This window comes from Triticum dicoccoides, chromosome 4B (assembly GCF_002162155.2).
Source record: "Triticum dicoccoides isolate Atlit2015 ecotype Zavitan chromosome 4B, WEW_v2.0, whole genome shotgun sequence".
Taxonomy (NCBI): domain Eukaryota; kingdom Viridiplantae; phylum Streptophyta; class Magnoliopsida; order Poales; family Poaceae; genus Triticum; species Triticum dicoccoides.
The window spans coordinates 232,653,874-232,681,211 of NC_041387.1; the positions used below are offsets into that span (position 1 = coordinate 232,653,874).

The following is a 27,338-nucleotide window of genomic DNA, read 5'->3' on the forward strand; positions in this document are numbered from 1 at the left end:
ATCGTATCTACCATACGACTCATGCTCGACCTTTCGGTCTCTTGTGTTCCGAGGCCATGTATGTACATGCTAGGCTCGTCAAGTCAACCTAAGTGTTTCGCGTGTGTAAATCTGGCTTACACCCGTTGTATGTGAACATTAGAATCTATCACACCTGATCATCATGTGGTGCTTCGAAACAAAGAACTTTCGCAACGGTGCACAGTTAGGGGGAACACTTTCTTGAAATTTTAATGAGGGATCATCTTATTTACTACCGTCGTTCTAAGCAAATAAGATGCATAAACATGATAAACATCACATGCAATCAAAAAGTGACATGATATGGCCAATATCATTTTGCTCCTTTTGATCTCCATCTTCGGGGCTCCATGATCATCATCGTCACCGGCATGACACCATGATCTCCATCATCATGTTCTCCATCATCGTGTCTCCATGAAGTTGTCTCGCCAACTATTACTTCTACTACTATGGCTAACAGTTTAGCAATAAAGTAAAGTAATTACATGGCGTTGTTCAATGACACGCAGGTCATACAATAAATTAAGACAACTCCTATGGCTCCTGCCGGTTGTCATACTCATCGACATGCAAGTCGTGATTCCTTTTACAAGAACATGATCAATCTCATACATCACATATCATTCATCACATTCTTTTGGCCATATCACATCACATAGCATACCCTGCAAAAACAAGTTAGACGTCCTCTAATTGTTGTTTGCATGTTTTACGTGGATGCTATGGGTTTCTAGCAAGAACGTTTCTTACCTACGCAAAACCACAACGTGATATATCAATTGCTATTTACCCTTCATAAGGACCCTTTACATCAAACCCGATCCGACTAAAGTGGGAGAGACTGGCACCCGCTAGCCACCTTATGCAACAAGTGCATGTCAGTCGGTGGAACCTGTCTCACATAAGCGTACGTGTAAGGTCGGTCCGGGCCGCTTCATCCCACAATACCGTCGAAACAAGATTGGACTAGTAACGGTAAGCATATTGAACAAAATCAACGCCCACAACAACTTGTGTTCTACTAGTGCATAGAAACTACGCATAGACCTAGCTTTGATACCATTGTTGGGGAACATAGCAGAAATTCAAAATTTTCTACGCATCACCAAGATCAATCTATGGAGTAATCTAGCAATGAGGGAAGGGGACTGCATCTACATACCCTTGTAGATCGCTAAGCGGAAGCATTGCAAGAACGCGGATGAAGGAGTCGTACTCGTAGCGATTCAGATCACGTTTGATTCCGATCTAAGCGTCGAACCACGGCGCCTCCGTGTTCAACACACATGCAGCCCGGTGACGTCTCCCATGCCTTGATCCAGCAAGGAGAGAGGGAGAGGTTGGGGAAGACTCCGTCCAGCAGCAGCACGACGGTGTGCTGGTGGTGGAGGAGCGCGGTACTCCAGCAGGGCTTCGCCAAGCACTACGAGAGACGAGGAGGGAGAGAGGTAGGGCTGCGCCAAGAGGGAGATGTTCTTGTGTCTTAGGCAGCCCCAAAACCTCCACTATATATAGGGGCAAAGGGGAGGGGAGGCGCCCTAGGGTTTCCCCTAGGGGGGGCGGCAGCCAGGGCAGATGGGATCTCCCCCTTGGGTGACTTGGCCCCCAAGCCAGGAGGTGGGAACCCTAGATGGGGTGCCCCAAACCCCCTGGTCATGTGGGAATAGGTGAGGGGGGCGCACAGCCCCTTAGTGGGCTGGTTTGCCCCCTTCCCTTGGCCCATGAACCCCCCAACACTTGACGGGGCTCCCGAAACACCTTTCGGTCATGCTGGTCATCACCCGGTACCTCCGGAACACTTCCGGACTCCAAAACCCTTCGTCCAATATATCAATCTTTACCTCTGGACCATTCCGGAACTCCTCGTGATGTCCGGGATCTCATTCGGGACTCCGAACAACATTCAGTAACCACGTATATCTATTCCCTATAACCCTAGCGTCACCGAACCTTAAGTGTGTAGACCCTACGGGTTCGGGAACCATGCAGACATGACCGAGACGTTCTCTAGTCAATAACCAACAGTGGGATCTGGATACCCATGTTGGCTCCCACATGTTCCGCGATGATCTCATCGGATGAACCACGATGTCGAGGATTCAATCAATCACGTATTCAATTCCCTTTGTCTAGCGGTATAGTACTTGCCCGAGATTCGATCGTCAGTATCCCGATACCTTGTTCAATCTCGTTACCAACAAGTCTCTTTACTCGTTTCGTAACACATCATCCCGTGATCAACCCCTTGGTCACATTGTGCACATTATGATGATGTCCTACCGAGTGGGCCCAGAGATACCTCTCCGTCACACGGAGTGACAAATCCTAGTCTCGATTCGTGCCAACCCAACAGACACTTTCGGAGATACCCGTAGTGCACCTTTATAGCCACCCAGTTACGTTTTGACGTTTAGTACACCCAAAGCATTCCTACAGTATCCGGGAGTTGCACAATCTCATGGTCTAAGGAAATGATACTTGACATTAGAAAAGCTTTAGCATACGAACTACACGATCTTTGTGCTAGGCTTAGGATTGGGTCTTGTCCATCACATCATTCTCCTAATGATGTGATCCCGTTATCAACGACATCCAATGTCCATGGTCAGGAAACCGTAACCATCTATTGATCAACGAGCTAGTCAACTAGAGGCTTACTAGGGACATGGTGTTGTCTATGTACCCACATATGTATCTGAGTTTCCTATCAATACAATTATAGCATGGATAAGAAACGATTATCATGAACAAGGAAATATAATAATAATAACTAATTTATTATTGCCTCTAGGGCATATTTCCAACACTGGATTCCTCGTAATCATTCTTGCAAGGTTGTCATCCCAAAAGGAAGATGTCAGTTGTCATGGGTCTTTGGACTTATGGATGTGAATGGTGCATGTGATGAAAATTTAGTACGTCAATATATTTCTTTGGACGCTCATGAGATCTTGAAGATCCGACCGTGCTCTCAAAACTAGGATGATTTCCTAGCTAGTGTGGGTTGGGGAGAAGTCTGGAAATTTTACCATCCATAGTGCTTATCAGATGGCTCTTGAGGAGCAGAATTAAGTGGAACAACACTCTTGTAGTTCATCACCAAATGGGGATCGTCCTTGATGGAAGTTTTCTTGGGGAGGTGTTGCACCTCCAAAGGTAAATATTTTTATTTGGCGTCTGGCAGCAAACTCTCTTCCAACTTATTTTTTGAAGCACTCTAGAAATATGGAGCTTCCGGCCTCCTTTCCTATTTGTGATGGCGAACACGAAAATTCTTTCGTGCCTTGTGTTGTGGCCTTTTGTTTCGTTATGGAAGGCTATGGCTGAATGCTGGTCCCTTTCTGATGTGGCGCAGATAAGAAATACTAACACAAATTGGATCCTTCATGTCATGTGTGAACTGAGAGGCTCAATGACTGAAGCTATTTATGTTGTTGTGGCGCATTTGGTACGCTTCAAAATGAAGTAGTTCATGCAAAACTCGCATCTCCATTGGACGTCTCAAAGGTTTATGTGTACCTATGTAGCTTTCATTTTACACATCTCGCAGGCGCCATGATATGACCTAGTGAAGGGTAAAACTGTGCTCTCAGATGATGACCTTCACAATCGATCCTTCCCGTTTGGAAAAATACCCAGGCTTTGCTTTGGTTTTCTTCCTAGCATAGTTATGTAAAGTTGAACACCGATTGCTCCTTTTATGAGGGTGTTTGGTTGGGATTTTACTTGCCTTTTTTTTACTTTAGCTTTTTTGGCTTATAAGGTGCTTTTGAGAAAAATATAAGCCTAGGTGTTTTTTTGGCTTATAAGCCAAAGTGAAAAAGGCCAAGTAAAAGCCCAACCAAACACCCCCCTATGTCGGTGGATAGATCTGCAGCAACGAGAATGCTTTTGAGAAGCTCGAATGGTGAAATAATTTTCACTTCATGTAGGCACCTTCTTTTTTGCAAGGACGCTATCGAAACTGAACTATATGCAATATCTAAAGGAGTCTCGCTATCTTTGCAATGGAGTTATCTTTTGAATCTAATTGTTTGGGGGCCATATACTTTTTTTTTACCCCATGAGGCTATGCTAAGCAATAAAGAACCTTATAGATCAAGAAATTTTTTGTTGGGTCAGGAAATCAAGCGGAAGGTGGAGGATAGAGAATGTTGTATTATTCATGTCCGTCGTAGTTAAAATAATGCCACCCATTTTATGGCATTATATGATAGTGAGCAGCGGCGTACTACAGTTTGGCTAGGTACAGGGTCTTTGGTTGACGTGTTTGGATCTCGTCTTCGGTCATGTGTCTACGGGGTTGATCGTTCCAATCTACGCTTTTTTATCGTATTTGGTTCGCTCTAGTGTTCGTAGTCGTCGCTAGTTGGTCCACTGATATAGTTGTCTAATATTCTTTGTACTGCATGCAGAATATATTGAAAATTTATCCTAATAATAATAATACAATAATACTCCATGTGTCCCATAACATAAGAGCGTTTTTTACACTACATGTGAATAAGTGTTCTTATATTATGGGACGGAGGGAGTATATTATATAAAAAAAAAGAGATACAAAGACTTGGCCACGAAAAAAAAAGGCCAAGGTGCTTTGGTACTGCTACTAGCAAAACCTCGTCCTCTCCTTCGCTTCTCCTGTCCTGCTGCATCCGCCGCCGCCGCTCTCCTGAATCCCAACGAATTTTAGCGGCTACCTTGTTGGCTGCATCCGCCGCCGCTGTTCCTCGCCGCTGCTCGCGCCGCGCGGCGGAAGAGGGGCGGAGGCGGCAATAATGAAGAGGCTAGTAAGTACGTTTTCTCCCGTGATTTTCGATCGTTCGCTCGAGTGCTGGATTCTTCCTGTCCGTGATTGCTCTTTCCTTGCTGCTCCGTAATGTGTCGCTCTTGGATTCTCGTTTTGGTGCTTGATTTGTGTGTCTCCCGTGTGATCCGTTCCCAGTCTCGGATCTCTGCCTGGGGAATGGCGTATCCTTTCCTCGCTTCCTGATCGTTCCCCTGAGGTCTGCCGAGCAAATATGCGATTTCTCGTGCTTCTTGATGTGTCTTGCGAGTATGTGTGTGTTCTCGGAACAGAGCACTGATCTCGAAGAGCGATGTTTTGATGTGTAAGGAATGCTAATTTCTTGCTGTGTTCATGGCAGTGGCGTCTTCAGGTGGTCCTGTCATGGGTCCTGGCCGTCGTTCTCGGATCAGTCCACGGCCATGTGCGGCGGCAATGGGGGGAGCAGGTGCCCCGGGAGTCGCGGCCGCACAGCGTCACCATTACGGAGTTCGGCGCCGTAGGGGATGGTAGGACCCTGAACACCCTGCCCTTCCAAAACGCCGTCTTCTACGCCCGGTCCTTCGCCGACAAGGGCGGCGCGCAGCTGTACGTCCCCAAGGGTCGATGGCTCACCGGCAGCTTCAACCTCACCAGCCACCTCACCCTCTTCCTCGAGAAAGATGCCATCATCATGGGCGCGGAGGTGATGATGGCTTTAATTTGGGTTGCAGTTATTGTTTATTTTCATTGAATTGTTATGATGGTAGTTACAAATTCTGCTTTGCATTGAATTGTGGAGAAGGAGTGTGTTAGATGAGGGCTATGGTTGCATGAATCTGAGGATACATATCCTTTTCAGCTGCATTTGCATTGAATTGCTAGTGATTAGGATAGGCATCTCCAATCAGTTCATCTTAGTTTCTTTGGACATGATTGGTGGATATACCTGATGAAGTATTGATTTTGACATGTGCAATGTGAGGTCATAGGTCATGGATTTATCCAGGAAACGCCAATGTAGTTTGATTGTGCTCTTTGTTGGCGCGCTAGACGGCAGAGGAAATCCTATGCAGATACCCGATCAGCAGGGTTCAAGTTGGCTGGTATTTTTAGTTGTTTCCTTCTGCTTTACCATAAACAGCGAGTGTTTGGAAGGTGAAACTTACCTGTTTGATGTGAGGGCTGTGGCTAATAAGAGATAATTTTCTTTTGCATTGTTTTGAAGTCAAGCTGCTCTCTTTAATTATGCATGAACAGAGCATGGGCATGCTGCTCTGATGCTCCCGCAAACATTGCGATTGCTTGTCGGTTATATATAAATTCCTTGTGTGCCATGCGGCTATTTTTGTTTCTTGCATGTAATTCGAAGGAAGACAAACATTTATAGCTGTACTTAATTATATGTGTTTTGAGTCATCGAAAACAATTTGTTCTTCATACTTGAATGTTTCTCCACCTTTTTAGTACTAACCATATTCATCTATTTGTCCCCTCACTATAGGAGTCATCGCAATGGCCAATTGTGGAACCTTTGCCATCTTATGGCCAGGGACTAGACCTTCCAGGTCCTAGACATCGTAGCTTAATAAATGGATACAATTTAACGGATGTTGTTATTACTGGTAATTTTCTTGTTATATGTATGGCTTGACTATGTCACATTTGTTTTTCCAGTTTTGACAACTGTTGCGTGCTTGGTCCACTTGTTGTAGGGAATAATGGACTTATCGATGGCCAGGGCTCAGTATGGTGGAATTGGCTTCGCTCTCATGAACTAAATCATAGCCGCCCTCATCTCGTGGAGTTTCTGTATTCTGAAGAAATTGTGATCTCAAACTTGACATTTTTGAACTCACCAGCCTGGAGCATACATCCAATGTACTGCAGGTGCATTAGCATTAATGAGCTTCATGCACTAGGTGTAATTTCGTGAGTGTTATTTGAGCATATACTGTTTTGTTTGTTTTCCAGCAATGTAAAGGTTCATAACGTCACAATTAAGACTTTGTTGGATGCTCCACTCACGGATGGCATAGTTCCAGGTATGATTGCTTCTAGTGTGGAGTACCATCTCATCTTCACACATTGTTTAGTGATTAATCATATGTATTTTGCACAGTAGTACTCCCTCCGTCCCGTAATGTAAAACATTTTCTGACACTAGTGTAGTGTCAAAAAATGTCTTACATTATGGGACGGAGGGAGTACTATTTTAAGATTAGGGTTCACAAATGAGCCAAGCCATAATTTTAAGATAGCAAATCCATTTGCATTTATTTTGAGTTATTTCACACTAATATTTAGGAGACTAATGCTGACACAACAGGTGAACTACTAGAAGTTTTTCAAGGGAACTCAGCTGACACACCTTTTTCTTTATGTGGTATTTGTGGTTGCCATGTGCAATAAAAAGCTAGTTAACTCGAATCATTGTATTAAGAGAAACATGAGTATACTTTAAAAGGCCCTATGCAACATGCTATGGATTTCAAACCATTTTTTAGCTAACTTTAAGTGGTGTTGAACTGTTGTCTTACAACTTTTTTTGCGTATGTAGATTTCGATAGACATGACAAGGAGTTTTACTTACTATTTCAACTGCATCATTCTGTCTCCACTCAATAACCATAAGAAGCAACTTTTACTTCTTTTACTAATGGAGCATTCCTTATCCAGATTCATGTTTGAATGTGTGCATCGAAGACAGCACCATTAGTGTCAGTCATGAAGCCATCTCAGTGAAAAGTGGGTGGGACAAGTACGGCATTTCTATCGGAAGGCCAACCTCGGACATTCATATCAGCAGAGTGGATCTTCAAGCGTCATCCGGTGCCGCACTTGCATTTGGCAGTGAGATGTCCGGTGGGATCTCATGTATTCATGTTGATCACCTAAGGATACATGGTTCTGATAAAGGGTTCTCTTTCAAGACCACCCCTGACCGTGGAGGTTACATAAAGGAAGTGGTCATCTCGGATGTAGAAATAGATGGTATCCGTGTGGCCATTGAATTCATAGGTAATCTATCAAGCCATCCAGATGATGATTTTGATCCATCTGAGCTCCCGGTGATTGATCAAATCACCCTAAAGAATATGGTGGGAACAAACATCTCGGTTGCAGGAGTTTTATCAGGAATTGACGGTGATCCATTTACTGCGATCTGCCTTTCCAATCTCAGTTTCTCGATAACTGATTCGGCCCATTCTAGTCCCTGGTCTTGTTCCAATGTTTCTGGATACTCGGAATCAGTCTTCCCTGAGCCTTGCTCGGAACTGTATGCACCATTCTCAAATTCTTCAATTTGCTTCTCCCTTCCTAGTTACAGTGCCCTTGCCGTGGCATAGTCACATATATATTCTTGTGTTCATCCTTCACTTTTCTTGTCCCAGTCCTTGTACAATTCAGAAACATTAAGCCTCCACCACCATCTTTTTTCTAAAAAAATTCCCAATAAATGCGTCAAGAAGAATCATATCAGGGTACTCTCTTATGGGGCCTATGCTCAGACAACAAGATGCATAATGATCATGAGGAAGAATCAAGTGGGGTTGTGGACAGCTATGTGCTTGCTTGTACAGCTACATTTCTTCATTCAATCTGTAAGAAAATTTTCTTTTTGGTAGGGCTTGTGTGCACAACAGTTGTCATTTGGTTATAAATTATCCAACCGTGGTTAAATTACCTCTGTATATTCTATCTCCCAGTGAGAATCAGTAAATCCAATAAACAACATCACATGTTCTCTTGGAGTTTGGCAGCCTGGCTATGAATGTAGAGTCACACGTCTCCCTGGTTAAATAATTTGTTGTCAGATGAGTTGTTAATTTGATGCTGATGGATCCATTTGTCCTCTCCCGGGCTCATTCATTATGATTAGCTTGTCCTTGCTGCCATGCTGTACTCCAATGGGGTCATGTTAGGTTGCCAACTGTGCAATCTTCAACTGCCACCTGTTGCTGAACAGCTGATAAATACATGTTCAGATGTTGATGTTGAGCTGGTCATGCTGGCCTTTTCATGTAAACTTTTGGAGGAATCTCTTGATGTCAAGAAGAAAAATAAGCCTGTTGGAGCTTCATTATTCTCTGCAGGGACGCAATAGGTGTTGTATATTGTCATCGCCAGAGTGATTAGGCATTCACAAAAAGTAGCACAAGATTCCTCTTGGTCTATGGACTAGTCTTTACCGGAGTTGATATTTCTGTACGCTCTTATATCATGGGATGACGGAGTGAGTATATATTACACTGAACTAGATACCCTTATTTTGTTCATGTGTCCTATTCTAGCCGACTAAGGGCATCTCCAACGCTGACCCCGTACCGCACGGACCAGACGTGTTTTGCCATCCAACGAGGGCCTGTATCGGTTTGTCGGCCGATCCGAATGTGATTTTTCTCGTAAATCGGAAACAAACTAGGGGCCGCCGTCACACCCGCTTGTGACTGCGCCGTTCCACCCAAAAACACCTCCTTCGCCTATGTCATTTGTCACCCGAAGTCGGCTACCCACATTCATGCCGCTCTAGAGCGGCTGCAGCGTATTGACACCGACCCATAGTGACCGTGACCTCTTGTTGGCGCCGACAACGAAGCGGCTCGTCGGCCGAGGGCGCCACTCGTGCCGCATCCCTGGTGTTCGCACCTATTCAATGCTGGAGAGACGTTTATCAGGCGGGACGGGATGGACATTTACCACGCCGATTTGATGACCGTCCCTCTGGCTGCCGCCATTAAACAAGCTCGTAAGCCGAGAAACCAACTCTGTCGCCCGCGCATTGATGCACCCTTATGCTTGGCCTCGCCGATCGCCGACATCCACTATTTTTAAGGCGGACACACCTGGCTCGCAGCACACCACAACCCATCCGCCTGCCATCTTTCTCCTGTGCACCACGACTGCCATGACCGCGAGCGGAAACACGCTGTAGGAGAGCCTCTTGACCCAACATAAGCACAAGGTGGTAGCCCTTGCGGACGCCTGACAGAGCTGCCGTGCTAGGCGGATAGAAGCCGGCATGCCGGCCAGCTCTCCGGAGGTCTCCGAGACGACCCCACGATGGAAAATTGCCCCGACGAGGACTCCCCATTGCAGGCCATGTCGGTGCATGCTGGCTTGACGATTGAGCAGGCGTAGGCGCACTTCTATGGGTCTTATCCCCGCCGCTCATGGAGATAGCAGATGGAGGACGCGGGCGCCCAAAAGGAACAACAAGGACTTGGAGAACGGGCGCCGTCATAGGCTAGGTTTAGGTCCGCTCCTTTTTTCATAATAAAAACTATCCGAAATGTAACGAATATGCCCTGAAAATCGTCTAGTTTGCATGTAGTATGTCCGGTTTATTAAAGCCCGGCTGAAAATGTATACGGATAACTTTGGATGTCCGGTTCCAACATCAGTGTCCATGGACTAGTACCCCTGTCCGTCGACGGGTTCGATGTCCGGTTTGTAGGTCAGCATTGAAGATGCCCTAACATCCTATATATGTTTCTCGTAGTAAGAAAAATAAACATCCTATATACGTAGATTAAAGCAAAGTCATCTTCTGAAGTTTAGTTGCGGAACGGCAAATGATAATTAAAAATTCACCATACATATTTAATATTCATGAAAGTACAGTTCAGAAATAATGGTATCTAAAACGCTGACCCTTAAAATGGACACCGGACACGTATTTGTCCGCCAACGCGTACGAACGGATCCACGGACAGTGATACAGGCGTCGACCATCTAACCATGTTCGTATACATTTTAAATCAGACGAATTACATGCAAACCCGATGATTTTCATCTAAACCGGAGCACATTCATTACACTTTCAACATATTTCATTAAACTAAAGTGATCGGACCTAAACCTAGTCTAAATCTACATTGGCGTCCAATCTCGAAGTCCTTGTTGTTCCCCTGCGTGCCTTTGCCGGGCGGCTGGTGCCCATGTCTGGTGGAGATGAGACCCATAAAGTGAAGGTGTGGTCGCTGGTAAGAAAGAGCAAGACATGGAAACAGACTGGCCCACTTGGGACTTGAGACTCCGTCGCCTCCCGGATTGTTGTAAAAAACAGTAAAGGACTGATTTGTTTCCTAGTGCACACGTTGAGAAAATAGTCCATGGCGCACCGAGAAGAATGCTATCTTCTTTCATGAACTTCGAACTTCGCCGAAAAATATCCACATCGCAGAGAAGAAAGAGATATGTTTCGAGAAGAAATCATACCTTGAAGTTTGTGTGAAGAAGTTGACCCCTCAAAAATATTGTTGATGCAAGCAAATTTCCGTTTGGTTTGTCAGAAGAAGAATGACTGCAGTTGAGAAGATTGAAGGCGAAGCGAATACATATGATTTGTTTGGTTGTTCTTCTTTCTCTTGTTTGAGTCATAGGACTATGATACGTCTCAAATGTATTTACATTTTTATTTTCAAATGTTATCATATTATCACTTTTGTATGCTTTATATATTTTATATTATTTTTCTATACTAACCTATTAATTTAGTGCTCAGTTCTTAATTTTTTTGGCATGTTTTTGGTTTTTCAGGAAATCCATACCTACAGAAGGTCAAACACGAGTAATAGTAGTAGATGTAGTTGGATTACGGTCTACTTATCACTGGCGTAATGCCTATATGAGATTATATCATGAATGATCATAGTTATAATTTGCGCTATTCTATCAATTACCCAACATTAATTTGTCTACCATGCCTATACATGCTTTCGAGAGAGATGCCCCTACTGAACATATGGCCCTGGGTTTATTTTCCATCAATACAAAAATTCCTACAATTGGGACGTGGAGTTACTGGACACGAGCTAAAACGAGCTCGGAATCCTGGACGTTGAGAGCCCATGCGGATCTGTTCCAGTTCTTTTTACACGCGCTGGTGGGCTGCTAGAAAATGGGCACTATTCAGAAATACGTAAGAGACCATGGGGTGGTGGGCCTTATTTTAACTGGCAGCATGGCGTCCGTTTGCCGTTGACGAGGTGGGCCGTGGATCGGAATCAGCGTACCCGTCTAATCCGTGGACCAGGAAGTTCACTTTCCGTTCGGATTTCAGGCAGAAAATTGACACCCCTAAAAAAAGTAAAAAGATTAAACGCATCGTCTAGTGTCTTCTCTGCAAAGGGCGGGGCTCATTTGGAGCTGGGGACTGGGTCGTAGAGAGAAGGAGCGCCATCGACGAGGCCCCATGGAGTTCGTGATGCAGTCAATAAGTGAGTACGTGCATCCTTGCTTGTTCTATCGGTCTTGTCGCTATTCTTAGTCCGCTCGATTTAGTGATTTAGTGATTGACAGGATTTGGTTTTGGCCTGAATCAGATCCACTTTCCTGGAGGAGGTAGGATAGAGCTTTGTGCCGCCCCTGTGCCGGCAGCGGTGACGAGGGGCGATATGGTGGCGGAGCAGGAGGTGGTGGAGCAGGAACGGGCGGTGGACAGCATCGAAGCTCTGATCTTGGCGGCCAAGGTAGCAGTAGCGGCGAACAGGAGAGGGAGCTTTTCCCCGACGTCGGAGCCGTCAACTGGGAAGATGAATCCCCGGGCGCCTGGATGGAATAAGAGGTTAGTGCTGAATTTGTTCTTACAGTCATTAATCTAGGACTGCAAAAAAGAACTTCTAAGAAGTGGATAATTCCTGCCATTAGAACAAATAGCTGTTTGCAGTAACTTAGTTAGTGTTGGATCTATTCTTGCAGTCAGTAAAACTAGGGATGTACATGAAAGTTCTAATGAGTGGAGTATAACAACTAGGGATTTACATGCAGTCAGTAGCCCGTAATTATTTTTACCCCATAGTCATGCTTGATGAACCCTACGCAGTTAATATGTGAGTTGGCTGCGCTTGCAGGCTGATGCAGAGGAGGGATTTTTTTTCAAGTTTTGGGGATTCTCTCTGCTTGAGGAGGTAGGGGAGAGTTTGGTGCCGGCCCTTGTGGCTGTGAATGGCCTTGCGGTGGTGGATTTGGAGGTGCCACAGCAGGCGGAGCACAAGGCGGCACAACATTGGCCAGTGGACAGCAGTGAAGAACAGATCTTCTCGACGAAGGAGGCAGTGGCCGACAGAAGGGAGAGCTCGCGTCCAACTTTGGAGCTGTCAATGGGGAAGATGAATCCCCAAGCGCCGGGGTGGAATGAGTGGTTAGTGAAGAGCAACTTGCATCGCATCAGAGAATCAAGGATTTAGGGAAATAGAACTAGTCATGACTTACGAAATCCTACAATTAGAGCAAGTGCTGATTGCTCTCTGCATTCATAAAATTCATGCTAAATGTGCCTGTGTTTGCTAGCTGTGACGGTGGTGCAAAGTGGCACGTGCTGAAGAAAGCAAAGGACTCATTGAGAGCTCTGTACACTAAAAAGTGTGAGTACAGAGCAGAATCTCATAAAGTGGTAATCCACATGCTAATAGTAGATGAATTTGAGAGAGGGTGGGAGATGTTGCTGGATAAATACAAAGCTCAGGTCACACCCTTACATGATGCAGTTGTTCGAGATTAGGCAGAAATGGTATAAGCCTTACTTTAAGGGCGTGTTCAGCGCCGGAGATCTCAGGCTATGCTGGTTTTAGTTTTGGTCTGCAGCTTGTTCAGCGCCGGAGATTGATCTGGGCGACGACATAGCCGGGGGCGAAGAAATGGAGTTCCTGATGCAACCAATTTGTAGGCTTCCCTTTGCGCCTTACACGCTCGGTTCTTTTACGGAGTTTTGTTGGAAATTTGTGTCATGATTCGATATTGAGCTAACGGGCAGATCAGTGCAGGGGAGGAGGTGCCTGTCATTGAAGCACAGGGTGAAGCGCAAGCATCCGAGCAGTCTGTTGGTCAAACTGACCCAAAAACTCTAGGATGGACAAGAAGGTAATCTCTTGGTCATGCGTGATTGGATACCCGATGTCAAGCCGTACGTGGAAGTGCTCGAATTGCATGTTCATAATTGGCTTACAGCTTACTGGATGACAATTTAGTTAACGAACCTCTGGAAAGGAAAATCTGTGTGCACAGGGTTTGGATCCTGATTGAATGTTAAGTAGGATGTGGCAGTATAAAAATTTGTAGATATATGTCAAATCAGGTTGCATGAATTGGGAAATGTGATTTGAGAGCAACACGGGTTCTAGCTTGGGTCTATGATAGTGGAATGTATTACATTGGCTAGAGTATGATTTTTTTAGTTAAATTGGAACTTACGGTATAAGATAAGATACAAGATAAGCTTTGTGATTTCAGGGATGAGTGTGTATAAAGCTTGTACCTTTCATGGATTCACGAACAATTGCTTGCATCAGATGGAATCATTGGGAAGAACTGAATCAATAGAAAAAACACAACAGTGCCTTTGGGTGAGTATGGATTGATGACCAGTGCTTAAACATTAACTCTTCTCTGGAGGGTGAGGATTGGTGCTGCTGCTCCTGGCAGGACGCCGTGTCCAGATTGCACGAGCGCTCTCGAGAAGGAAATCTGCAGCTTCACAGAGAACCCAGGAGACATTGTGATTGTGCATGCGTTGGGGTACAAGCTTTGATACATTGGGCGAGGCTTACGACTTGTACAAGCTGTACTCGTGGGAGAAGGGATCCGGTATCAGATACGAAATGAGCAAATGTGGAGAGGATAAAGTGCATGCAAGAAACCTCTTGTGGCTGTGCGGTATGTATTCTTGTATTTCCTGAACTACATATGTCCGTAATTGAAGCATGGACAAACAATTGAGGCTCATATGTTCTCGTGGACCATTGATTTTGCAGACGGTGATGTCGTGCTTTCAGGCACATGTTTATGTGTGCACTCTGATGAGTATTTCCTAGAAATAAAAGAAAAAAAATGATCCATTTCATGACTATGAATTTACATGAAGTTTGCGTGGGATATGTAGAGCTACCTGAATTTATAGTTTGTTATTACAGGCGACGGGATATAAAACAGTTTTGGAAGTGTGCTTGCATTCTGAAGACTGTATTGCCATCATGATGGTTGCATGCTGAATTTTGAAATAGATATAAGCTGGTTAACTTTGCTTGTTGATTGGGCCATGGAATTGAATGTTGAATAGATAGCAGGGTGGGCGTGTGACAAGTGTGTGCCTTACTGCGCGCCAAGAACCGTGACGAACCACTACGAATTTCGAATGGCAAGAGCGGGAGAAAGTGATGCTGTTTAACAGAACCAGCAGCAGCAGAGCCACTTCTGAACTGTGTGTCCCCATTTGATACACTGCTTCCTGAAGGTAGAAGAAGGCTGAAGACAGGAGTGCAGCAACTGGTAATGGCTCCTTCCGTGCTATTCGTCTCTGAATCTGCCATTACTAAAGAGGCAATAACTCGGATGCAGCTTCCAAGCCGCAAATAGTATTTGAAGAGGTAAATCTATTCATATAGAAATGTTGATCTAAGTTGGATTTGTGGCAACATTCAATTAACGGGGTAGCTGGTGTGCATGGTTCTTATGGATCTGAAAGCACGATTAACCAGGTCGTGCGGTTAGTCACGAGGAGCGAAGGTCCAACAGCGAGGCGCAATAAATGGGTTATCTGCCGCCGTGAGTCCAGAATCTCTAATTTCACGGCGCGCTACGTTGGGACATGTCTGAGTCGGAGAACATGTGGCTAACGACGTAATGCGCTATTCGTTGTTCAGAAGTGGGCCAGTGGGACCGTTCAAAAAGTGATATACCGGAGTAATACCTAAGCCTGTACTTGTCAGGGTGCGAATCTCGATGAGAATAGACGAGGCAGATATAGAGTCCATCTGAGCTCGAGCTTAGAATAACACTTCTGCTACAATTGCTCTTTTATATTCTTTCACTTTCTTGCCGCTTTGCCTTATCGCTATTTGCTTTTATTCTTGTATCTAGCGCAAGGGGATTGCAGCCCTCTTGCCTTGTTGGGTGCAAGCAATTTGTTTATTTGGGTGCAGGTGCTGCTAACATTGCTAGCTTGGTTCCTCCTAGTGGTTCGATAAACCTTGGTAGTTAATTAAGGGAAATACCTTTTGCTATGGTGCTACATCTCCCTTTCTCTTTGGAAAAATCCAACTACTCCATCATGAGTAGTAGAAGAATTTTTGGCGCCGTTGCCAGAGGGGTTACCATCTACCAAATCAGGTGCCTTCGCACAAACACCCTATGTTTTCTTGTTTTTATTTTCTTGTCTAGTTGCCTTTTCCTTTTAATTTGCCTTCTTTTTGGTTTGCGAAAAAAATTCCAAAATAATAAACAAAATCTTGAGTTGCTATCTCTGCTTGTGTCGCCACTATGTCTACTCTTGAAGAAGTTGATGTTGAAAGTGCTAGTGAAGATAATCCTAGCGAAAATCATGAGGAAGCACTTAAGATACCTAACTTTAATAATGATCCTCATGATAATGAACCTCCTTTGACTTTTTAAAACAAAAAAAAATTGTAATGTAGGAAGCGGGAATGTTATTGTTAAAAGTGTTATTAATTGTATGGGAGTCATACCGTCAACTGGAGGATCTATTCATAAGAAAACTAATAATTATGTGGATGCTATTGCTATGCTTGTAGTCAAACTCGAAAGTTTTCTTTTTCATATCCATCCCGCTTTACAAAGATTGTTTCTTGAGCTCCCCAATATTCATGATCCTAGATCTAAAAAGTTAGCTACCATTATCCTTATGAATGAATTTATTTTATAATACAATAAGCTAGGGACATCTTTGCTTTTTACAAAAAAATAATGAATATCCTCCTATAGAATAAACCCTCCATGATCAAGATGCTATGCGTAGAATGGGAACTAAAGATTATCATGCTTTGTACCGAATCCTAGGAAAAGAGTTCCCCATTAAGATTTGGTTCAAAATTTATTCAAAAGCACTAACGTTAATCTGAATGGATTGTCAGAGGGATTGAGGATGTATTTACTGAAGATCGGTTTAAATATGCCTCTAGACTTCCTATAGATGATAAATTTACCATTATGTATGAAGGTTTTCATGGAGATGATTCAATCCCGCAAGAGTTTGAGTTTATGAATGTTAAAATTACTAAGTATAGTTCCTTTTATTATTTGAGCTTACCCGCTAGAAAATTTGCTGCTGAAAAGAGGGATTTCTTGAGGGAAATTTATGATGATATTGTTCTAAAACAATTCAAGAAAGATGATAATACTTGATAGATTGCATTATGCCTAGCTAGGGGCATTAAACAATAGCGGTTGTTGGGAGGCAACTCAATAGTTATTCTTTACTAGTAGAATGCCCGTGCATTGCTACGGGCCACAATGCATATAAATGAAACAAACAAATGATTAAGATCGTCTCTAATGTCGAGGCTCATTTCTCTCTCATACATCTATGTGTGTTCAGACAGCAAACTGGCGCCCAAACTCCCCAAAATCCAAACTCCTCCAAATCCAGCCCATATGTTCTGGAGAAATATGGTTGACTGGAAAATCCGTCACATTATCTCCAACACGCGGTATCACAAAAACCGCACCTCACGTTGCACCCTTTCATTTTCCTGTCAGACCCTCCCCTTCCCACTCAGTTTCCTGTCGTAGCTGAACATTTCTCGCTGGAGGCCTCTCCTTTAAAACTGGATGACGCCCACCTCACATTTTTGTCATGGCGCCCTATCTTCTTCACACCGTACCTCCCCACGGACTGACAAGGAATCTTTCGCCAACCACCCCGCTCTACACCCCGACCCCCTCCCCCTGTGTTCATGCCGTTCTGCCACAACCATCAAGGGGGAGAGGGGTACGCCGCCCGTGAAGCCCCTTGAGCCATTACCACGAAACAAAAATATGATGTCCGTTGTGGGGCATGCAACTGATACGCCTTCATGTCCGCTATTAACTCTTTGAAGTTTGAAACAACCAACCAATGCATTTATCTTTCTATCCTAACCAAAGAATTCGACTTGATGAAAAAATTTATATGAACCGCTCACTCATGCAATTTGCCACATTTTCTAAAGTAGAAAAAATATTCCCTACTTTTTTTTTTGGTGAGTAGCTCAGTAATACCATTAGCACCCACATAGTCCTAGTCCCTGAGCTCATCATCATCCTTCCATTGGAACCTGACCTGCTCGACCACTTCAGACTGCTCATTGATGCACTCACGCTCTTGTTCAGCACACACAACGAACGGTCACATCTCTCGGCTCTAGCCTCTACAAGGTTAGGGTTATTCTGAAAAGAGCACTTCTCCATAGAGACATCCTCTTCTTCTTCACCTGTCTCAGGAATTGCCTTCCTGGAATTATGGCTAGAGCACTTCTCCAAAGCAGCATCAGTGTTGAGCGTGTCGTCTTTTGCAAAATCATGCTAACACCATCCGTCATCAGGCATTTGCTACTCTTCAGAGATGTTATCCTCGAATATTTGGGCTTTGGAGATGCTAGCGGGGCGGAAGGAACTGGAACCTAATTTTGTTCACAACAGGATATAATGTAGTAGTGCAGTAAAAGTACAGTCCGTGTATACATAGTCTGGTAAGACTTTACTTATCAAACTTGGAAATAGCAAGCATATTCATACACATTAAAATTACTCTCTCTGTAAAGAAATATAATGTTCAGTATACGTAAATCTTGCTACTCTCAGAAATACCGAAGTAGATTCTTGGCTTTATCAACAACTATGCGCAAGGAGCTCTACACCAGAAATCCAGAACTACTTCCAGGTCTTGTACTCTCAAGGGCAGTGATGGCATTCGAAACTTCATGAACTATAGTGTAAAGTTTCTTACACAGTTCACCATGTAGCTGCACAAATAATCAAATAACAATCCAAATGAATAAACAATGCTGATATGCCATATTATTGAATATAAGCAAAGTACTTCGAACAAGAGTCATAGGCGGGGGACCCGACCCCGCGCCGCTCAGCTCGAACGACCCGGGGGGCACCACGCGCGTCGCTGGCAGATCCCTCCCGTGCGTTTCCTCTCTTCCGCCGCTGCCACAGGCCTCGCCACGGTGGACGCGCAAGTGTCTGTGCACCTGTGGTCATCGTCGCCGTGGCGATTGGTGCGGTGCTTGCTCGCCGGCGTTTGGTTGCGGAGCTCGTGGGCGCTCCCTTTGGCGTCTGATCTGGCTAGCGCGCCAGATCCGGGCAAGCGGCAAGCGTTGGTCACGCGACGATTTTCATGGCGAGGGAGGGCACTGGTTTGGAAGTTCTACAAGATCCGCGCAGGGCCTGGTGATGACTATGGAGTCGGTGTCGGCTCCCTGGCCTGGCATCGAACGTGGCGACCTTGGGGGACTCCGGTTGGCCTGGCTGCGCACGTGCCCGTGCAACGTGTTGGTTCACCACTTGGCCGGCTCAGCAGCCGCTCGAGCTAGGTGGGTCTCGCCCTTGGTTGCGGCTCGCATTGTCCCACCTCGGGACGCGGCGGACGCAGCTGCTTAAATGCAAAATAAATTTCAAGTTCTTTTAAAAGAAATACAAAATGAAGATGCCTATTTCTTATTTAAATGACTTCCATCACATAACCTGAAAGAAAAAAATGCCATGAGTTAAGTATGCAGTATGTAACCTAACAACATGAAAAATAGCACGAGAAAAAGCAGGCAAAAGTCCTACAGCCTTCTGATTCATCTGAAATTGACACAAAATTAGAAAAAACATGCCATCAGTTATTTAAATGCCATCGATCACATAACCTGAAAAGGAAAAAGTCCTACGGCCTTCTGATTCATTTGAAATTGGCACACAGTTAGAAAATAATAAATCAAATCAATTTACCCACAGGCGAAGGAAGAAGAAGGATGTCAAATTTTGATGGTTATGCCATCAAAAATTTAAAGACGAAAACTCCGGCATACTTGTTATGGGTATGGATTCCATTAAGGCAAGATGGTCTTTGTCTAAAAACCGAATTTTACCTGTTCGGCCAGCTATAGTTGGAGCAAGGACAACATATTTCATGGGCCGAAGAGCTAAACTTGGACGCAACTTTTTTGTTAAATGAATATGTTCTTTCTTACAAGTGCCAAGATTTAGTTAAATCAACACAGTATTAACTGGTTGAAGTAATAATTTTGGTGCAACCGAATTGGAGTCGTTTCAAACTGGTGCTGGAATTAAATTGATTAAGATGTAGCTGAACGGTAAGTCTGCGCTATCTAAATGTAAATCTCAGCTAAAGCTTAAACACAGTTACATTACTTGACGCTGAACGATAAGTCACAGTTACATCTTAATCGAATTTGTAAGAATGCACCTTCACACTCACAGAAGTACAATTACATTCACTATGCTAGGCCAGCGAATCACGGATTTAATTACAAATTATTTTTATCGCATTCCGTAAACTTTAATTCCCGATTGTTTAAACAAGGAAATGTAGAGGGAGATCATCAGACCAGACATCTTAAATATCTACAGAAGCTATAAGAGTCTGGAACTGACGTACAACAATCCTTCTATGCCTACAAAAAAATCTATTGGAACAGAAATATCTAATGCATATCACAGATTGAAACTCGAGGAAATTGGTTTTAGGCGTTGATTTCTTAACGAAACACCTTCTTAAAATAAATCTTATAGTATTCTCAAAAAAGAAAATAATATTATAGTATGACTAACCGAAGGTTGGTAAGTCCAGTCCCAACATTAAATAAGACTGCAGTTTGGGATGGCTATACATTACAAATTTGAATTGGCGTGCTAATTTAATCTACTTGGAGCTTAGGTTGAAGAGCACCAAGTGTCAAGTTTCCAAATCCAATTGATTCTATAACATATTTTCCAACATACTGATCGCATATTGTCTGTGCCACACTTCTTATTATCATGCATATTGTCTGTTATAAACCGAGGGGAGCTATTAGGCAGATCATATTTATACATCACACAAATTGATGAAGCAGTGAATAACAACACTCTAAAAGATTAGTTAAAAACCTTACCAGGAAAGGCCGCATATCATAAATAAACCGGTTCATCTATTCAATCTGCAAAAATAAACGGCATGGATTAACCACCGTAGTACTTTTGACAATGAAACAGAGGTTGATTTATGACAAATATTTTTTTTTTGAGGGCTAGAAGCCTAGAACAGCAGAGCTCTAGGATGGGACACCATTCAGACAACATTACGCTGGTTCAGTCTATCTGGGACTTACACTATGAAGGTATGGTCTCCACGCACTCTGGCTTCAACTGCTAATTCATGTGCCATCTTGTTACCTCCCCTCGCGGAGTGAGTCACCTTGAAAGCAGAGAACGTAGCAAGGGCATTATTCAGATACCTGTTTGGGGCATTTTTCTTCAGTGCATCTGCTATCCACTTGCAGTCCACCTCTAACTGAATTTTTCCCCTGTACACTGCTGCAAGTGCATGCAGTCCGGGGAGTGTGGCACGTCCCTCAGCCTCTTCCACACTTGTAGATCGCGGCAACTCCTTGCAGACTGACAAGAATACATGCCCTCTGTGATCTCTAGCAATCGCGCCAGCCCAGCTTTGACCGCTGTCAGCGTCGAAAGCAGCATCTGAATTTAATTTAGCAACTTCGCTCGTCGATCGGCGCATCCACTGTATGCATTTGGTCGTTGATATACAAGTCTTAGGATTGGATAAGTAGCCCGTCCCCTTGCCTGGGCTCGTTGATAGTTCCACTCAAGAACTGTGCCATTCCTCCTCATAACTTTCCAGGAACAATGCTGAATTCAGAATTGGTTCTTTCCCACTTTGGATGCTATCATCATGCAAAGTCCAGCACCTACACAGCAGAATATAATCTTGAAACAACAGAAGATAAAGAAATGACATAGTAGCCAGCGTACCAAGTACAAACCCGTTTATAGTCTGGACATTTTCACGTATAACAGAATATCATGTACGATCATCTGTAATGTCTCGTAATCTAAATCTCATAGAGGTCAAATGACAGGATCTTGTGAAGTCAATCATGAAAATTCAGATTGGATTGCTTCACCAACAACCATGAGACAAATAAATCTAAAAACGCTAGATTGATCGAAGCATCCCTGCGCACGAACCCATCACGAGGCGGATCCTTGGATCCAAACGAGCAGCACATAATCAATCATGAGGAGGCACGCGTCGAGTCCGATTCAGGGAGAGAGGAGAGGGGACGGATGTATCTCGGTTACCTGGCAGAGCTCGTAGTAGATGGAGTCGAAGAGGGAGCGTGACGACGAGGCGGCTGCACATGTGATGGCTGAGGAGGGGAGCGGACGCGATGGCAGAGGAGAAGGAGAGAAAATTTGGGTCCGCCGCGGGCGCGATGACATAGTACCACCGGCGGCGTGGGAGTGCGTGGGGAGGCATGGCGGCAGATTGGATCAGGCATGTGTGCGCTCGTTTTTTTTTCCGCCGTTTTTTGCTGGACATACGCGAGAGTGAGGCGTGAGCGTAATCGCCGTCGACGAGGGCGGCGGGATTTCAATGTCGCGTGGGGGAGGCAGCCGCCGATGGGAGTCGTTGTCTCCGCCGGCCTCATAAGGCCTCGTTTGGTAGAAGAGTATTTGAGAGGCTTTAGGAGGAGGGGATTTGGGAGGATTTGGTGAATCCCTCTCTTCCACCCAATCCTTTCAAATCCTCCCAAATCCTCCCAAATCCTCCCAAACCCCTCACACACCCCTTCTATTTGGTACACAGGGATTGATACAGAGGGTTTGCAAAATTAGTATACTATAATTAGAGATGCAATTTTTACAACTTCAAAAGCTTCAAAAGCTCATAGAAGAAATGTACTCGCAACAATGGTGCAACTAGATTACGCAAAATAACAAAAAGGCTTGTATAATCTGTTGCATGTACTATCAACTGTTCAAATGAAATGTTACATGCATACATGCCACGGTCCAAATGAAAAATACAAGATGTTCAATCAACGAAAGTTAACGGTTCATTACAACATAAATATGATCGGCAAATGCTCCGAGACATTTTTGCGGGCTACACGGTGTGAAGGAGACTTGTGGCAGCAAAGTGGTCACCCGTCTTCCGCGAGATCAGGTCCCTATAAAAACAGATGAATTGGTCCAAGGATTAGATGTGTTTTGAGTAAATGATATTAAAGCTTGCACTGCGATCTTGCTGCTGAAAACAAAATTCAGTGTGAAGTGACCCTATCTGGTCAAATAAAAACTTTCCTTCCTTAGTCTGTACATCTCCTGTTATCTGCTGGCACCCAAACATCAGATCAAAAGAATTAAATAGAAAAAGTAGTACACAGGTACAACATGATGATGGAATTAAACCAAGACCTAGGTCAATGGTGAATTCAACGAAATCGTCAAAGGCAGAAGCACAAGGTTCATATCAAACAAACAAAAAATCTCAAGCAGAATGCAGAGTTAAAATTCAAACAACTGGCATCTTCCGAAGTGAAGCAAAGCATATTTGAAACTAACAAGAATACATCTGGACTTCTAAAATTCTCAGAATGTGTTAAAAGCTCGCAATGAAATATTGCCATGGATGTATGTATGTTTATTTCCTTCAAATTCAAACAACTATTCAATGAAGCTCGCAATGTGGACTATTTCCTTGCTGGCTAGAAAGAGCACTGCAAAGAAACTGTAATGAATGATCAGCTACTGAAGATGAGGTAATACATCCTCCACTGCCTCTCTGGATGCAGTCTCCAAGAAAGATATCAACAACATAAACCCAACTCCATAGTTGAAATCCTGTTGGGCAAACTTATTTATTTATCTGACATTTTTAGGCCGAGTTGCACAAAAAGGAAGATTTTGCTAGTAGTAATAAACTACTACTTTCTAAACCAAACTCTAGAGTCCAGCACATGGATGGAACAAGTACATGCTGAAACAAAGAAGTACAGTACAGCTTAAAACGGCTTCTCCCTGCAAGTTGGCGCAAGCAGATCAGCTTAAACCTGTTGTACGCATACTCGTGATGTGAGTTGTGACAACATAATCAAGCAACACTATACTACAAGGTCCATGCATTTTATCAAACTTCCAAACAAGCTAACAACAAGATTATATACCAAACAACATATTTCACTGCTAAACTCTTGGAATAATGAAGAGACAGTAGCATTAGTCGCAAGTTCAGATGATTATCGCTAAATTAGGAGAGAATGATAAGACTACAAGATCTATCAAGTAGGATATAGTACTTCGGTTAAGACTTAAGAAACAAGGTCTAGAGGCCAAAAAGCTTGTGTACATTACCGAAGTTAGGCGTGACAACTGAATCCCAAGACGGAGGTAATTCGTCCACCCCCACAATAATCGAAGCGGCAGGCTGTCAAAATAAGAACATATCAGCGACAAGTAAGATGACATATACCATACTTAAATTGCTAACTTCAAGTCTGGAAATATAAGCCTAAGAAATTATCAGCAGTATGTAGTCTTTTGCATTCTTTCACTTGAAATGCTTTCAGACAGACGAGGCCTAAGAATTTGCCATTGTATGCAACCATGCAAGACAACAAAAACACATTACATCAAGTGATTCCATGACATAGGTTCATAAGCATTTCAAACATCAGTCATACAAATGTAGATGGCTACGCAGATATCTCATGCGGCTCAGCCACGAAAACGAAAGCTTCTCGCAGCACCACCGACACAGCACAACAGATTGTTAACTAATTAACAGCTCTGCACCACACTTCAATCACCATCAACATCAGACCATCACCATCAGACAGCTCTACATTCAGATCCCCCGCAAAAAAAACATCATTCAACATTCATAATGCAGTATGCATTCAGAATCTCCACTCACAGGACATTCAGAACCAGTAAACACCATGTACAGCAAATACTCACTATGCATTCAGAATCCATGCTGTGTGAACATGCATGCATTCAGAATCCACTCACAAGAAAAGAAATTCACATATGCAGAAACAAAGAAGGATCACAAAATGCGGGTTCACATTCGCAGCAACGTTCCCGTCTAGCAGGGGGGGAGAGGCGGAGATGGCTTACCACCGGGGATAAGGCCAGTATGCTGGAGGAGTAACGCCGGTGTCGGGCAGAGTCGGGCGGCGGCGTGGGGCTCCTCCTCTCGTCGGCGGGGCTCTTCCCCTCGGTGGCGGCGGCGGGGCTCTTCCCCTCGGTGGTAGCGGCGGCGACGTCTCTTCCTCTCGCTGGCGGCGTGCGATGGGACGAGCGACTCCCTGAGTCGCTCGACGAGGGTTTCGAGCCGCGTGGTTTCGCGTGGTTTGGCGTGGATTAGAGAGGATTAGCGCATACAAACCCCCTGTACCAAATGGGCCAACGTGGTTTCTCGGGGTTTCTGGCCCACGCGAGGAAAATCCTCTCGAAACCCCCTCAACCCACTCGCGCCAAATGAGGCCTAAGAGATAGGGTTGCGGGGAGAAGGCTGAAGAGGCAGAAAAGAAATCGAGGTGGAGGAGGGGACGTACGAAACGAGGGCGAAGACGAACGAAACAACTACGAAACGTGCCGCATACTCCTCCTTTATTTTCAGAAGAAATAAAAAAGATTGCTTCTTAGAAAAGGCAAAGTTGATGTATTAGGAAAGTTAGGATTTGAAACTGATTGCCATAAAACTGAATATTATTGATTGGTAATGTGCTATCGGCTCCTGCCCGTTTGTAACGTGTCTAGTTAGGAAAATTTTGAAAGGTCATGAAATTTTTTATTGTGAGGGTAAAAAACCAACGTCAGGAGATATGATGGTGGGATGTGAGATAAAAATAAACCAGACAAAAATAAATCATGGATACTATTCAACCAACTCATCCATTAGAAGTAGAGATAGCCTTTGAGGTAATTTAGATTTATTACCATATAATTACCATATTCGAAATTTCCTGAGTTATGGCCTTAGCATACCTTGATTGATAGCCTTTGGAGTAATTTTATTGCCATATAATTACCATATTCGAAATTTCCTGAGTCATGGCCTTACCATATCTGGATTAATTTATTACTATAATTATCATATTTGAGATTTTTGAGTTTATAGCCTTACTATACGTGGATTAATTGTGATTGATTACCATAAATACGTTGGGTATTGCCGGCCAAACGAGAAAAGAGGAAAACTGATGGAAGGGGTGGTGGGAGGTGGAACAAAAAAAACCAGATAAAAAAAACCGGACGAAAGTGGTGGGACTATTTAACCAACTCGTCCATTAGGAGTAGAGATTCTGTTTTGCTTTCAGTGTGTGAATATGATTATTGCTACTATAGTAATCATGTTTGTATCTTTTATTTCAATAAAGTGCCAAGTTAAACCTTTAGAGTGATGTGAATAATTATTTTGGTTCTGTGCAGAAACAGAAACTTCTGCGTCTAGTATATGATTTTTTGTTCTTTGCTAGGACATGATAAAATCCTTGAATTTTTACACATTACTAATTTACAAATTATCTGTCTTGTCCTAATTGTTCAAAAAAAAATTAGAGTTACAGACTATGATGAAAAATTACGTATTTAAATACCATTCTGTTTTTGACAGATTCTGTTTTGTTTTCTTTGTTTGCTTGTTTTAAAGTTACTATGGCTTATACTAGAGGATATAAATTGTGGAAATGATAGAATACAATAGACATCAATAGGTAATAATTATAAATCTTCTCTTATCAGTATCTAAGTGAATGATTTATTTTATTATACTAATCTATCTCACGAGGTTCCGTTAAGTCTTGTGTGAATGAAGTTTCCAAGTTCTAGGTGAGATGGAGATATGAGAAGAATAAGGAGCGGCAAGAGCCTAAGCTTGGGAATTCCCAAGGCACACCAAGGTAATATATAAGAAAGACTCAAGCGTCTAAGCTTGGGGATGCCTTGGATGGCATCTCATCTTTCGTCTTCCAAACTATATGTATATCTTACTTAGAGCTATATTTTTTATTTTTCACATGATATGTGTTTATATTGGAGCGGCATTCGTATTTCTTTATTTTGCTTGTTGGTCTTTGCAATCATTGTTTATAGATCACACCTATTATGAGAGACACACATTCATCCTATATTTATGGAATGCTCATCTGTACTTCACTTATATCTTTTTGAGTGGAGGCAATTGCTCTTGTTCTTCACTTTTTTTTGTTTGGGCATGGTGATATGTTTTATAGAAATTATTTGCACTCTCTTACTTCACTTGTATATTTTTGAGAGTTAAATAGGAAGTGGTAATTTGCATGAATTATATGGTGTTGGGAAACGTAGTAGAAAATAAAGAAAATTGCCCTACGATCACCCAGGAACAATATGAAGATGCATTAACGGCTTGGATTAGATCATTATCAACTCCGAGTTGCAGCGGAAGTAGATGAGTAAGTGTAGATCATTCTTGGAGTCCATCATACCATAGATGAACGATCCCGCGAACCGCCCACAAATAACCCCTCGAATGGAAGACTGAAAGCACGTCCTCTCTGCGAGTTGCAAGCGGTTTTCACGATCCAATAGCGCTTCACCGTTCAGAGCTATTTGTTGCCAGAGAATTAGAGGGATGAGATTAGAACCACATTGGGCTTATAATTATGAGGATCAGTGGATCTAGATCTAGCTCTAATTGATGAACTAGGACCAACTAGAACTAGATAACTAGAGGAGACTCCAAAACTTGTGTATCCAAATAGTG

At 43.5% G+C, this 27,338-nt stretch overlaps 2 protein-coding genes and 2 long non-coding RNA genes across 16 annotated transcripts; 2 read left to right on the forward strand and 2 right to left on the reverse strand.

Moving 5' to 3' along the window:
* The first annotated feature begins 4,610 nt into the window (after positions 1–4,610).
* Positions 4,611–8,539, forward strand: LOC119295857 (probable polygalacturonase). 3 transcript variants are annotated; one of them, XM_037574303.1, is made up of 6 exons: positions 4,611–4,814; positions 5,172–5,495; positions 6,294–6,414; positions 6,505–6,679; positions 6,764–6,834; positions 7,469–8,539. In XM_037574303.1, the coding sequence occupies exons 1-6, from the start codon at positions 4,803–4,805 to the stop codon at positions 8,137–8,139; spliced, it is 1,374 nt and encodes a 457-aa protein (XP_037430200.1). In that variant the 5' UTR covers positions 4,611–4,802; the 3' UTR covers positions 8,140–8,539. The 3 variants fall into 3 exon arrangements, with proteins under 3 accessions (XP_037430200.1, XP_037430201.1, XP_037430202.1); XM_037574304.1 differs by having other exon boundaries at positions 6,505–6,670; XM_037574305.1 differs by having other exon boundaries at positions 5,184–5,495.
* A 3,341-nt stretch (positions 8,540–11,880) lies between these two features.
* LOC119295859 lies at positions 11,881–15,608 on the forward strand. Of its 11 annotated transcripts, none has more exons than XR_005144397.1 (4): positions 11,881–12,016; positions 12,118–12,359; positions 12,646–15,156; positions 15,255–15,608. XR_005144397.1 is itself a non-coding variant. In XM_037574306.1 (3 exons), exons 1-3 carry the CDS (start codon positions 11,988–11,990, stop codon positions 12,704–12,706), a joined length of 351 nt encoding a protein of 116 aa, XP_037430203.1. In that variant the 5' UTR covers positions 11,882–11,987; the 3' UTR covers positions 12,707–15,608. The 11 variants fall into 11 exon arrangements, 1 of the variants encoding a protein (XP_037430203.1); XR_005144395.1 differs by having other exon boundaries at positions 12,646–14,446; positions 14,545–15,608; XR_005144398.1 differs by having other exon boundaries at positions 12,646–14,446; positions 14,704–15,608.
* Positions 15,609–18,167: 2,559 nt separating this feature from the next.
* LOC119295860 lies at positions 18,168–22,268 on the reverse strand. Its single transcript, XR_005144404.1, has 3 exons — positions 21,884–22,268; positions 20,893–21,489; positions 18,168–20,721 (listed from the first exon to the last, which is right to left on the reverse strand). It is a non-coding gene; the product is annotated as an uncharacterized LOC119295860 (long non-coding RNA).
* A 251-nt stretch (positions 22,269–22,519) lies between these two features.
* Positions 22,520–25,525, reverse strand: LOC119295861. The gene is made up of 3 exons (XR_005144405.1): positions 24,707–25,525; positions 23,939–24,011; positions 22,520–22,755 (listed from the first exon to the last, which is right to left on the reverse strand). It is a non-coding gene; the product is annotated as an uncharacterized LOC119295861 (long non-coding RNA).
* Positions 25,526–27,338: the final 1,813 nt, after the last annotated feature.

What these genes read in the sequence shown, in the direction of transcription:
- LOC119295857 (XM_037574303.1), top strand. An exon ending in CCATCATCATGGGCGCGGAG is followed by an intron (nt 5,496 to 6,293) that starts GTGATGATGGCT and finishes CCCTCACTATAG; the next exon opens with GAGTCATCGCAATGGCCAAT. An exon ending in CACGGATGGCATAGTTCCAG is followed by an intron (nt 6,835 to 7,468) that starts GTATGATTGCTT and finishes TTCCTTATCCAG; the next exon opens with ATTCATGTTTGAATGTGTGC.
- LOC119295859 (XM_037574306.1), top strand. Translation starts at nt 11,988, where the DNA reads ATGGAGTTCGTGATGCAGTCAATAA. An exon ending in GTTCGTGATGCAGTCAATAA is followed by an intron (nt 12,013 to 12,094) that starts GTGAGTACGTGC and finishes AGTGATTGACAG; the next exon opens with GATTTGGTTTTGGCCTGAAT. An exon ending in GCGCCTGGATGGAATAAGAG is followed by an intron (nt 12,360 to 12,645) that starts GTTAGTGCTGAA and finishes CTGCGCTTGCAG; the next exon opens with GCTGATGCAGAGGAGGGATT.